At 36.8% G+C, this 13,375-nt stretch overlaps 1 protein-coding gene across 1 annotated transcript; it reads left to right on the forward strand.

The window, feature by feature from the left end:
• The first annotated feature begins 2,237 nt into the window (after positions 1–2,237).
• On the forward strand, positions 2,238–9,548 carry rabggta (Rab geranylgeranyltransferase subunit alpha). The gene is given in 16 exon segments (XM_052594294.1): positions 2,238–2,378; positions 2,380–2,488; positions 4,007–4,079; positions 4,081–4,157; positions 4,160–4,220; positions 4,222–4,241; positions 5,167–5,252; positions 5,559–5,631; positions 5,713–5,717; positions 6,663–6,696; positions 6,821–6,845; positions 6,847–6,864; positions 8,496–8,584; positions 8,723–8,814; positions 9,130–9,158; positions 9,160–9,548. Coding segments are annotated over 16 exon segments (1,092 nt in total). The 3' UTR covers positions 9,320–9,548.
• The last annotated feature ends 3,827 nt before the right edge of the window (positions 9,549–13,375 follow it).

The raw sequence follows: 13,375 nt of genomic DNA on the forward strand, positions 1-13,375 counted from the left end.
AGAGCGCATTTCTGAATATCCCGATCCGTTTGCTCGTCCCGTGGGGTCTCACTCAACCCAGAATGGCCTGCTGGTTTGAAAATATGTCATTTTATTGTTCAGTAATAAACTGGTGTTTTCTGTGTCGCTGCAAAGAAGAAGTTGACGCTGCAGACTCGCCTTTAATGCCAGAGAGGAATGCACATTTCATATTTATTACATCATCAGAGAGTAGCTCATTTATTTTGGTTTGAATATTTTCGTTTAAAAGAAGACATTTCAAGCTTTCTGTAATATATTGCCCATATTTCTCAAATCTGAGGCACACGCTGGTTTAGTTTACATGCAATGCAAGTGATCGTGCAGGCGCCTTATTACATTGTCTGGGCTATATATTTGCTTCTTATTTATTAAATTACGGGCAACTGATTCATAAAACATTGATCAAAATTAAGATACAATTCATACAAAACGAAAATCTTTTAAAAAGAGTTTTCTATAAAACAAAACTTTACCAAAAACAGCTACACTGCTCCCCATGCAGTTTTCTTTGCCGCCTCCATCTCTTCCTGCAGACTGAGCTTGTGCGTCATCTTCACCAGTTATTCAGCCAATAAAGTGTAGGCCTATGTATTTCAAAAATGTGTCTAGTACTATATAAATTACAAAGGTTCAATTGCCATTTTCATTTCAAACGACCCGACCGACAGCGACCTGAATATCATTAAAGGGGGGGTGAAATGCTATTTCATGCATACTGAGTTTTTTACACTGTTAAAGAGTTGGATTCCCATGCTAAACATGGACAAAGTTTCAAAAATTAAGTTGTACATTTGAAGGAATATTTTTGTTCCAAAATACTACTTCCAGTTTGTCACAAGTTTCTGAAAGTTTTTTTTGAGTATGGCTCTGTGTGACGTTAGATGGAGCGGGATTTCCTTATATGGGTCCTGAGGCACTTCTGCCGGAAGAGCGCGCGCTCCCGTATAGCAGAGCAGAGAACACAACAGACTTCACTGATCAGAGCGAGAGCGTCGCGAAATGAGTGTGTTTTTGGTTCCCAGGGCAAGACAACCCTGCACAGATTACCAAAAGAGAAACAGCATTAAGGGACCAGTGGATGGAGTTTATTTTTACAGAGCATCAATGGAGTTGTTCAAGTGTTTTTGTTTGTTCCCTGCATTTCGAAGATGCTTGTTTTACAAACAAGGCCCAGTTTGACGACGGATTTGCACATCGTTTATTTCTTAAGGATGATTCAATCCCAACGAAAAAGGGTCACGATCGTGTGTTGGAACCACAGGCGGTGAGTAAAACTGCTTCAAATATCTCTGTGTTGTTAACTTAGCTATCGGCGCGTAAGCACATCAAGTAAACAACATGCGATGTTGTCATCAAACTGCACTTTCCACATGTACAGCTTAAAAAAAAAAAAAAAAGACGACATAAAGTGGAACTTAGTCATTTTCCAAAACCGCTAAGCAAATATATACAGTTTCAGTACATACCACATAGAGATGTCGTTGCTGATGCTGCTCTTGTTAAATTTCAGCCTCAGGATCTGATTCTGGATCATAAATAAACAGTTGAATCTGACTGTAAGCCCTGGTTTGTTTTGGATGATGTTTTTTCCCTCACGGTAATAATGTCACAGCTTCCAAACGCTCTCAAGGCAAAAGTTTACTTGCGCTCGTGATTCTTTAGCTCCACCCACACGTCACGCCTCCAGCCGCTCGTGTTTTTCCGGGAAAAATCGGTACAGACTGTCTTTCTCTTATGAATATAATAAAACTAAAGACTTTTTGGAGTTATGAAGGATGCAGTACTACTCTATAGATACTCAAGATTAACAGGAGATTGAGTGAAAACGAGCATTTCACCCCCCCCTTTAAGGTAAAAGTGGTAATTTAATTTAATTTATTTATCGTCATGAAAAGTGACATCTCTGTGTTAATCTGGAGTGCTGATTGGCTGCCGTGGCTGAGAGTAGGCTACACGTCTACATCATCAGAGAACTTTTTGATTAAACTAAAAAAATCTTGTTTTTGTATTGAAAATAAGTTTTTCTGCTTAAATGCAGAAATTATAGAAAAAGTATTATGATCTAAATATTTTTGACTGCTCTATGACATACAAGTTTTGTGTGTGTAAATGTTAATAAAATCCTAGTGTGAGGACATAGCAGTAATGCTTATAATCAACTGCATTTATTTACATCAAAACAAAATAAAAATAGTCAAAAAAGTAAGTCATTAAAAATGCCACCCCCTCATCAGATAAGAGCAAAAGACAGTGGTATATTTCTCTCTGCGTCCTCTAGAGAGAAGGACGAGGTGCAGAAGCTGTACGAGTCTGAGCTGCTCTTCATCGAGGCCTGTCTAAAGGTGAACCCCAAATCCTTACGGCTGCTGGCACCACCGCACCTGGGTAAACACGCACCTGTCCCAGCCTGACTGGACCCGAGAGCTCGTCCTCTGTGACCGCTGCCTCAGCCTGGACGAGCACAACCGAGACACAGGGCCGTCGCCAGAACAAACCAAATGGGGGGGCATTTAATTTTCATAGGGGGGCACACTTTTTTTACAGACCAAAACATAAACCCATATTAGGCTATAACTAAAATAGACCACAATAGTCTTGTTTTGTTAAATTATTCAAATAAAATACTTCACCGTTTGACCTCAACGTCTCTGTTTATTGTCTCTTAACATTTCCAAAACCGCCAAAAATTTATTCTGAGATCGCATGCAACGCGCAGCTCAGCTGCGCAAAGGAATTGCATATAAACAATACAATACTGTATGCTTAACTAAATGAATTGCATGATTTATATATACATATACATATACTTATACACACAAACTGCATATTGTAATTTGAATTAATAAAACTACTAACACAAAAATAACATATTGAAAGGTCTGCTGCTGGAGACTTGCCATTGGCTGTTGTATTTGAATAATTAATGAGGTAGGTCTTTGCAAGGTTTGGGTGCTGTTTTGGGATGTTTTAACAGTCATTTATGAATATAATTATATTTAAAATTATGTTCTGTGTAATAATGCGTTGAATAATGAATCATCTGAATCATTTCTGAAGGTAATGTGTTATGCATTTCTAGTGTTACCGTTGTAGTGATTACTGTTCATGTGAGCCAAGCTCTGCTGAAACAACGATGTTAGTGCAATGATCTAAATCAATAACTATCAAGATCAAACGTCTAACTGCGCGTTCACACCGGCGGCGTCGGGAGCGTCAAAAATCACTATTGCTACTCTGCTTACCACGATGCAGAAAGATTCGTGAGCGCTCAGACGTTCTGACGTAGATCGAATGCTTATTTTGTATTAAAAGTGGCGCAAACAGACTTGTTGATCTTATGCAGACTAACCACAAAGAGGTTAAACGTTATAAGTTAATCTCATTAAATATTATTGTGGACGAAATATTAAGATCCTTTACTTAAAATGAACGATCTCAGACACCTTGGTCCACGTATCCCTTTAATTATTTTTTTATGTCCCTGTACGCAAACAGGGACACATCATAGATTACTGCAAACGCGAAACAGTAATCAACCTGTCCTCTATTTTGCTTGGGAACTAATGTGATCGGAGCTGCGTCCTCTGGAATCCTCTCAAGCGGTTGACTTCTACGTTCCGATTGGTTGCTGCCCAACCGCGTCATAGCTCATTACCATAAAGTTGCCTTGATTTCAACTCTGCTCGACGCTCTCAAAGGCCAAGTCGCGCCGCGCCGCTCCTCGCCGCTGGTTTACATTGAAAATGAATGACTTCCGGCCACTTAGACGCTCTCGACGCCGGCGGTGTGAATGCACAGTAATGCAAGTTTGGTTAATTGTTCTGTGCGTTACGTTTAGGGGGGCACAAGAAGTCATTTGGGGGGGCACTGCCCCCCGATGCCCCCCCTTGACGACGGGCCTGCCGAGACAGCCAGGGACTGAACAACATATATGAGAGAGATCAGATTTTCATTCTCTCCTGTTCTGATGTGTGTCTTTCCTCAGTCCACTGCTGGGATTACCGGCGCGTGGTGGTCAAGGAGTCTGATGTTTCTGACGAGCAGGAGCTGCAGTTCAGACACCGGCTCCAATTTCTCCAACTACTCCAGCTGTCATTACAGGAGCACGCTGCTCCCTCAGCTCCACCCACAGCCTACAATGACCCCGCCCCCAACACAAGCCCCTCCCCCTCCGCATCTCAGACTCACTCAGGCAGAGTCTGAGGGGCAGCTTCTTAAAGGTACAGGAACTCATTTAGAGCGGTGTACAGAATGTTAGCAATAAGGCACTGGTTTATCTTCTATTCCACACTTCTGTCCGTTTTTCATCTCTGAATTATGGCACAGCAGTAGTACATGAGCTCGTGATGTACCGCTCAAAAGTTTGGTTTTGGTAAGATTTCAATATCTAAAGAAGTCTCATATGCTCAACAAGACTGCATTTATTTTAGAAACAAATGCAGTAAAAAGTAATTTTATCAAATTTTATTACAATTTAAAATTAAGTAATTCAGTATTGTATAATAAATAAAATTCCAATGTACGTATTCTGATTAAATATATTGTAAAATGACATTTATTTCTTCGATCAAAGCTGTATTTTCCTCATCATTACTCCAGTCTTCAGTGTCACATGATCTTCAGAAATCATTCTGATATACTGAATGATAAAAACAGTTGGTTAATATTTTGAGGAAACCGTGATATGTTTTTCAGGAATCTTTGATGAGTAGAAAATTAAAAAGAGCAGCATTTATTTGAAATACAAATATTTTATCAATTAATTAACCAGTTTAATGCATCCTTGCTATTAACTCATTCTTTAAAAAATAATTATATTCTTACTCACCCCAAATTTTTAAACAGTAGTTTGAATCTGGCCTAAAATCAATCAGTCAGTCAATCAATTTACGAAATAAATAAATCATACATTTTTGTACAGATTTTTTATTTTTTATTTATTATTATTATTTATATTAGTTGTAATTTAAAATGAAAATATTTTCTTGGTGATTATGTGATTATTAAAGATATAATAATCTCATTATGACACATTATATGCTGGGCTATTATCAAAAATATCTGACCTCAGGTTGCATCTCAGTTTACCCTTCAGAATAATTTCAGTGAACCATGTTGTACATTTCTGATTGTTTTTTTCTGTAGAATATGAGCTGGCAGATAATTCCTTCTTCACCGACCCCAACGACCAGAGCACCTGGTTCTGCTACCACTGACTGCTGGGCAGAGGTGTGTGTGTGTGTGTGTGTCCGTGTGTGCGTGTGTGTGTGTGTGACATATCAGGACACAACTCTGTATAATGACATGGGTATGACACAGGTATTACAAGGAGAGGGTGACTTATGAGGACATAACCCATGTCCCCATTTTTCAAAACGCTTATAAATCATACAGAATGAGTTTTTTTGAGAAAGTAAAAATGCACAACGTTTCCTGTGAGGGTTAGGGTTAGGTGTAGGGTTGGTTTAGGGCCATAGAATATACAGTTTGTACAGTATAAAAACCATTACACCTATGGGATGAACACACATTTGGAGCGAGAGGAGATGATCAGCTGTGTGTATGTCAGCCGGGAGAGAGAGAGGGTGTCTGTGGTCCTCTCCAAACCATGTTAGTGAATCCTGAGACAAGTTGAGCTGCACTGTTTCACCTGAGTATGACTTAATGAGACCCCCCCCCCCCCCATCTCAGGCTCAGTCAGAGGGTCTGGTGTTGGACGCGTCTCTGTCACAGTCCCGTCTGGGTATCCTTCCCTTCAGCCTCTCCAAGCAGCTTCACTCCTGTTTAGAAGTAGTTCGTCCAAAAATAAAAATGTGCTGAAAATGTACTCACCATCAGGCCGTCCAAGATGTAGATGAGTTTGTTTCTTCATCAGATTTGGAGAAATGTAGCAATGCATCACTTGTTCATCAATGGATGCTCTGCAGTCAATGGGTGCCGTCAGAATGAGAGTACAGCTGATAAAAACATCACAATAATCCACACCACTCCAGTCCATCAGTTAATGTCTTGAGAAGCAGAAGCTGTGTGTTTCTAAATCCATCATCAAGGCATTTTAACAAAGACATTTTAAGGCCATAATTCATAATAATGCTCCCTCCAGTGAAAAAGTCTATCTCCATGTTTTCCCCTCACAACAAAATCTCTCCATATATTTGTCTACAACTGTTTTGGCTTGTAAACAGTGATTGATTTGTCCGTGTTTTTCTCCTGCTTTTGATAAGATAACTTTTCCACTGGAGACATTGATAGTGTGGATTATGGAAACAACAGTTTGAAGTTTAAACAGCCATAATGATGAATTAATTTCTTCACTTCACGGGACTGGAGTGCTGTGGTGAGCTGATTGTTTTTATCAGCTGTTTGGACTCTTATTCTGACGGCACCCATTCACTGTCCCCATGAAGAAACAAACTCCTCTCCATCTTGGATGACCTAAGGGTGAGCACATTTTCATTCTCTGGGGACTATTCCTTTAAACCTGTGTGACAGAAGAAGACATTTAACAGATTTTTTTCTGATGCTTTTTTATATAATGAACTCTTTCTTTTTTAAAGCACTTGATCTATTAGTTGTATTCATACATTCACGTGCACACAGATCTTTAACTGTCTCTGTCAGCTGTGTGATCCACTGGCCAGAGAAACACACACAGAGACAGGGCTCTCCACACAGGCGAGCGTCATGATGGAGTGTTAGCTGGGAAACACAGCTGAGGAGGAGGATTTTGTGTTTGTTGAACAGAGCTGGATGAAGATGGGCAGAGAGAGCGGGTGTAAACGTCTCTGTCATGTTTTAGGCTGTGCTGAACGCTGGTGCAGAGACTGATCAGGAGCTCTTCAGGTACTGCTGTGTGTCTGTTTGTGTTGATGCTAAGAGACTGTTCAATTGATTTTTTTGACACAATAACTAAACCATTCATCTCTAAAATGTGAAGATGAGCTTATTTCTTAAGATTAATACTGTGCTTATGCAATAAACAATTAAATTAAGCCATTTTATTGGCAACACACCCCTGTCCGTCAGTCTTAGCCTAATTAAAACACTACCATTTTAAAATTAAATTTTGCCAACTTTTGTTTAGTAAAGATGCATTAAATTTATCAAGAGTGACAATGGAAATTTACGATGCTACAAAGATTTCTTTCAATTTCTTTTGATCATTATGAACTCTGTGTTTGAAGAATCCTGAAAAATGAATCAGTTTCCACAAAAATATTGTGCAGCACAACTGTTTTCAGCATTGACAATATGTTCCTTGAGCAGCAAATCAACATATCAGAATGACTGTACTTTTGATCAAATAAATACATAAAAAAAAAAAAAACATTTTCCTAGACCTCAAACTTTTAAATAAATTAAAATATACAATTCTAAAAAAAAATAGGTAACGTGATATTTTCCTACCGTAAATATATCCAAACTTAATTTTTGATTAGTAATATGCATTGTTAAGAACTTCATGTGGACAACTTTAAAGGCAACATTATTAGTTGTGTCTCGACCAAGTATTGTCTGATCCGTACAAACCATACATCAATGGAAAGCAAATTTATTCAGTAAATATATTCACAATATATAAAAAATATGAATCTCAATGTAAAACAATTTGTACCCTTATGACTGGTCACATATGTAAAATGTAAATATTTTATGCAAACAATACATTGAATATTAAATCATAGCATAGTGTGTGTGTGTGTGTGTGTGTGTGTATATACATACATCTATATGTTGCAAAGACAGCCTCCTGCTATGTTTGTCTTCACATACAATAAATGCTTCAGATTATCACGTTTTAATTAAATGCTAAAACTTTTTTTTTTTTTCCCTCAAGACACGGGAAAACTAAACGCTCAGCAAAAACCAAATATTATAAAAAGGATCTCCTCTTAATGGACTTTATCAAGCATGTGTAATGTTTTGCTGCTGCACTGCTCCGGTGTCCACATTCATGTTTCACTCACGAATGAAATGAAGTTGAACTTAAATGAGAATTAAAGTGACTGCAGGTGATTTGGTTTTGGAAAAGCAGAAACTGATGTAGGTGTGCTGAGAGATCTGCTGTCAGGGTGGTGTCCCGCCCTCTGCCTGTCAATCATTCCACAGATTCAGGTTTGCCCACATGTCTGTAGAGGGCAAGGTTTTGGTGGAGGTTAGATGAAACTGTTATAATGTCAATGCTGTACATACAAATAAAAAAATAACGGCATTTAATCAAACATCAGTTTGATTTAAACTACCCCATAATAGACAACTGTTGCTGACATCAACAAGTGAAATAATCACTTATCAGGTTTTACAAAATTCATGTGTCAAAGAGGTCTTGTGATGAGGAGAGTAATATCTAACTAATGTTTGATTGTGCTGGCTAATTTATTACCAGAACTTAGATCAGTGCGTGTGCGTGCGTGCGTGCGTGCGTGTGTGTGTGTGTGCGTGTGTGTGTGTGTGTGTGTGTGTGTGTGTGGCAGCAGTGAGCTGTCGGTCGAGAAGACTTCAGTGTTACAGGAAGAGCTTCAGTCCTGCAATCAGCTGCTGGAGCTCGAACCGCAGAACAAATGTAGGTCTGTGTCAGTGTGCTTTTATTTGGGTGTGTGTTTTGTACATGCATACTTCACATTGCATTTGTATTTTCTGCCTTCTCTTTGGCAAAAGAAACTGTTGTAAGTGTGTCTGTGTGTGTGTGTGTGTGTTTCAGGGTGTCTGCTGACAATCATACTCCTCACGAGAGCTCTGGATCCTCTAGGCCATGAGAAAGAGACTCACATTTCAAATTTTCAAACCCTTAAAGTGAGAACATACTATCACTACCTCAATGAAGGATGCTCTGAAGCAGGAAATAACAACATACATAATAGAAATCAATATCAAGGTTCTGGAAATAAGACATGCCTCTTAAAATCTCAGGATTTGAGTTGAACTCTAATAATGTCTCATTCATGTCTATGATGACTTACACGTTGGAGCTGTTCCCTTCAGTATGAGCAATGCAGTAATAGTAATGGCTTTGTAAACACTTAAAAGAAGGCATTTTAACTGGCCTCTCTCTCTTCACTCACTCACACACACACACACACACACACACACTCACACACACACACACAGGAAGTGGACCTGATGCGCTCTTCCTACTTCCTACGACACCATTCTGAAAATGGAGTATGCAGAGGTGCGAGTGTTTAGCCTGTCAAATAAGGTTTTTATTTATTTTGTAAAGTGCTTTTTACTATACAAATCGTTACAAAGCAACTTTACAGAAAATTATGTTTCTACAGTATTTAGTAGTAGCTTATAAGTGGTGACTGTCAGTTTGTGCGCGTATGACCTATTCCAGAGTTTGGGAGCCAAATGTGAAAAAGCTCTACCTCCTTTAGTGGACTTTGCTATCCTAAGAACTACCAAAAGTCCAGCGTCTTGTGACCATAGGGAGCGTGATGGGTTGTAGCTAGTTTAGTTAGGTATGCAAGAGCTAAACCATTAAGGGCCTTATAGGTAAGTAATGATAATTTGTAGGCTGTCAAATAAGGTAAGAGAGCCCAGAATTTAATTACGTTTTAATAGTTTTATTTAGTTATAATTATTTAGTTTTCAGTTGAGGTGTTAATCGAATCACAAAGCAGTTGGTGGTGGGGTTTATATGAATGTATCTCTGAGTGGAACTGACCGTTTTAGAAAGTCTTTTTATCTCGCCTCTACATCATGCATGTTAAAGGGCGCCTGATGTATTATGCAAAAATCACTTTTATAAGGAGTTTGAACACGGTTGTGTGGCTGCAGTGTGTGAAAACCCATTTAATTAAATCATAAACGGTCTCTCTGAACAAGTGTTTTCAGAATCTCTCCACATATACAGAGTTTAATGTGAAGTATAGATGAATATTTAAGTCGCTAAATTCAAGTTCACAGAAACACTTTTCTCTGCTGTTGCTGTATGTCATAGATGATAAATGTATTTTTTCATTATTTTCTTTAAAAGAAGTTGTCTACTTGCACTACAAAAGACGCTCTTCAACATTATTGCTACTCTCGACCCCTCAACCTGTCTTTTTACTGGGGTTACTATCGTGTCAAGAATTTGTATTATTTTTGGGTAGTAAGATTAGGGATCTCTGGCTGGGGATAATTCGCTCTTATTCCTAACCTCTCTATATCCACTATCTTTTTCAGTCAGTTCTTCCCCATTTAAGCAAGTTTTTATTGATGCTGCTCTGTATCTTCTGATCATAATTAATCTCAGTTTAGAGTCTGGAAATAAGCCTGACTGACTGTTCAAAGCACTGTTTAATGCAGTAGTCTACCAAGTGTTTAAACAACTGAACCTGCACTCATCAGTTTTAACAAACTTAAGGCCTATTTCTAACCTGCCATTTATCTCCAAGATTCTGGGAAAAAAAATTCACTGTTTGAAATATTTCAGTCTTGTTTCGTAGATGTCATTCTGCTGAGAATGTGCTCTTGAAGGTTATTATGTTTTAATGAAGTGTAGAGCTTGGTTTATACTCGCCGTGTCAGCAGGAGCCCAGAGGTGTGCATCACGCGGCAATGACGTGCATACTGAGGAAATGATAGTAAAAGGAGGATTTGGTTTTCACACTAAAGTAAAGTAAAAGACTGCTTCTTTAACTAGAGGAGGTGAACATGTTGGTTTTCTTGTAAAAGAAAACAACCTTCCGAGTCCCCTCACTGATAGCCAGTTTAGTTTCTGTTTGTTTTCATTTTAAAAATCTTATTTTTGCTGTTTACCTCATGTTGCGGTATTATGGAGGCTTTCTTTATTATTTTTCTTTATTTATTTCGATTTCTCAGTGTTTGATTAACGTGTGTATATTAAAGCATGTAGTGTAGGGTGTAGTGTCATGCCTCATCTTATTCATTTTTGTTAATAAATGTTATGTACGCTAGTTTGTCATCATAGCCCAATATATTGATTTATTGTTGTTGTGCTTTTTAATTAAGAATAACAATGAATCAGTCTTTGGTTTTAGTCTTAAAAAGTGAAATATGTATACAGGTGCTGGTCATATAATTAGAATATCATCAAAAAGTTGATTTATTAAACCAATTCCATTCAAAAAGTGAAACTTGTATATTGTATTCATTCATTACACTGATATATTTCAAATGTTTATTTATTTTAATTTTTATGATTATAACTGACAACTAAGAGAAAATCCCAAATTCAGTATCTCAGAAAATTTGAATATTACTTAAGACCATAATGACATTTACCGCCAACTGCTGGAAGATTTAGTTTCTTATTTGCAGCATTATTTATTTATTTATTTATTTATTATTTTAAAGGGGAAAGGGGGTGGACTTTAAAGGTATAATTCACACAGAAAATAATAATAATAATGTAATAATTTACACTTCTATAGCATGAATGGAGAATAGGACCATGGATGCAATCAAAATTAACAAAAGAGCAATGATATACAAGTGCTATAACACAGTACACGTAGCAAGTTTTTTTTTTATCATATAATAAAAGAAAACTGATAGAATTTAAAAACAATAGAGCAAGCTAGTGTTAGAGGCATTTTTTTTTCTTTTGTAATAAATAAAAATGTATATGTATAACAATTAGTTTACACCAGTAATCCTGTCATAGTTAATATGTATGAATGTAACCAAAATTGTAATTATGTTAATTGTATATATTTAATTAAAATAGCTCCAACATTAATGTCTAAACTTATTGTAAATATTTTCAGATATGTTTTTCTGATATCATCAGAATGTTTTAAAAATGGCATGCTTTCCTGTTCTTGAGTAATGAGTGACGCCATTGTTTAAATGTGTCCACCTGTGTGTAGAAACTGATTTGACACATGAATGTGATGACACAAACATGAGTAATGTCTTGCTCAAGCACTGGCACGTGAGCGATTATAGCTGTTTAACACTCAAGACCTTTAACAGGGATTTCAGTCATTTAATAGAGCATGTTTTAAATGGGAAATCCTTATAAAAATGTGTCTACTCCACTCATTTAGTCATCATAACCAATTGAGTATTAAATGTTAAGCACAAAAATTAATTGGTTATCACAGTAGTCTAAACTGTACTTGAAACTCTTTTCATAAGCAGCAATGAAATCTGTCACCGGATGTGAATCGTTTATGTGAATCTTTCACAAGCATACTCCATGATGTAATATCAAAGATTATTGCCTCCCCCGCTCCCGTTGTACATATATAATACACACACTCCAACCTAATATATATAAAATTGAAAACACACGTGTGTGAGGGAAGTTTTGCTCCAAGTAAGAATAGCATTGAAATAAAAACATTTTTTTTAATTAATAGCTAGTTTGCCTATACAATATATACAATAAAAATATATAATATAAATAATATATATATATATATATATATATATATATATATATATATATATATATTATTATTATTTTATTTTTTTTTTTAAGTACAATTTATATCTATTTCCAATGTCACAATTTTTGTGAATTTATTAAAGTTTTGTTGTGGGTGTATTGTATTATGTTGTTGTTGCTATGTAATGACTGAATTTCAATATGGCATTAGTTATCTTCTATACAAGGAATGATAAACTACAAATAATTAATGCATTTTTTTTCCGGGTGTGCCCATTAAAGGATTAAGAAAATAGATTAGGAAATAGATTTAAGGGCAATGTGATATTATATAGAAACACCCATACTGGTGTTCTGGATTTAGTCACTGTATAAACACACATATCTTCCTGGTTTCTATCAGTGAAGTGACTACAGCAGTTACACCCTGCTGATCAGAATACATAGAGGACAAGAGGAAATCATCTTACAAGCTCTGTTACTGGTATTACACCAATCCCTCGTTTGTGCTTGACTTGTTTTCTTGTGTTCAGACAGCCACTCAGTTTTTAATGAGTCTCTCTTGAGATGTTTTTAAGTGTGGTGGCCTCATCCTTCTCCAGAAGATCTTCCAATCTTTTCAGTCAATGACACAGTGCTTGAAACGAAAGATTACCTTCTTTCTTTGTCTTTCTCTCACTCCTGACACAGAACCTGACTAATTAGAGCTCACTAACCATTTATAAACTGTACCTCATGTACTGAACCTCAGTAACTGGAAATAAAGTCATTTATCTGTATTTTGATAGGTTGAATGATATTTTATTTATGCAATAACAGTCCTGATGTAATGCAAATGAAATCAAAGGGGAATATTTTCAGTGCTGTTATTGGAGGTGCTGAACTGGCAAAAATAACATAAAGGTTATTTAAGACTTGAGAAAGAGAACAAAATGTATTTTTGGCTCAACTATGCGTTTAAAAATGTTCAGCATCTTGTCTGTATGCTTATGTGTTTGAGTGATAAATGAC

This window comes from Carassius gibelio, chromosome B23, assembly GCF_023724105.1.
Source record: "Carassius gibelio isolate Cgi1373 ecotype wild population from Czech Republic chromosome B23, carGib1.2-hapl.c, whole genome shotgun sequence".
NCBI lineage: Eukaryota > Metazoa > Chordata > Actinopteri > Cypriniformes > Cyprinidae > Carassius > Carassius gibelio.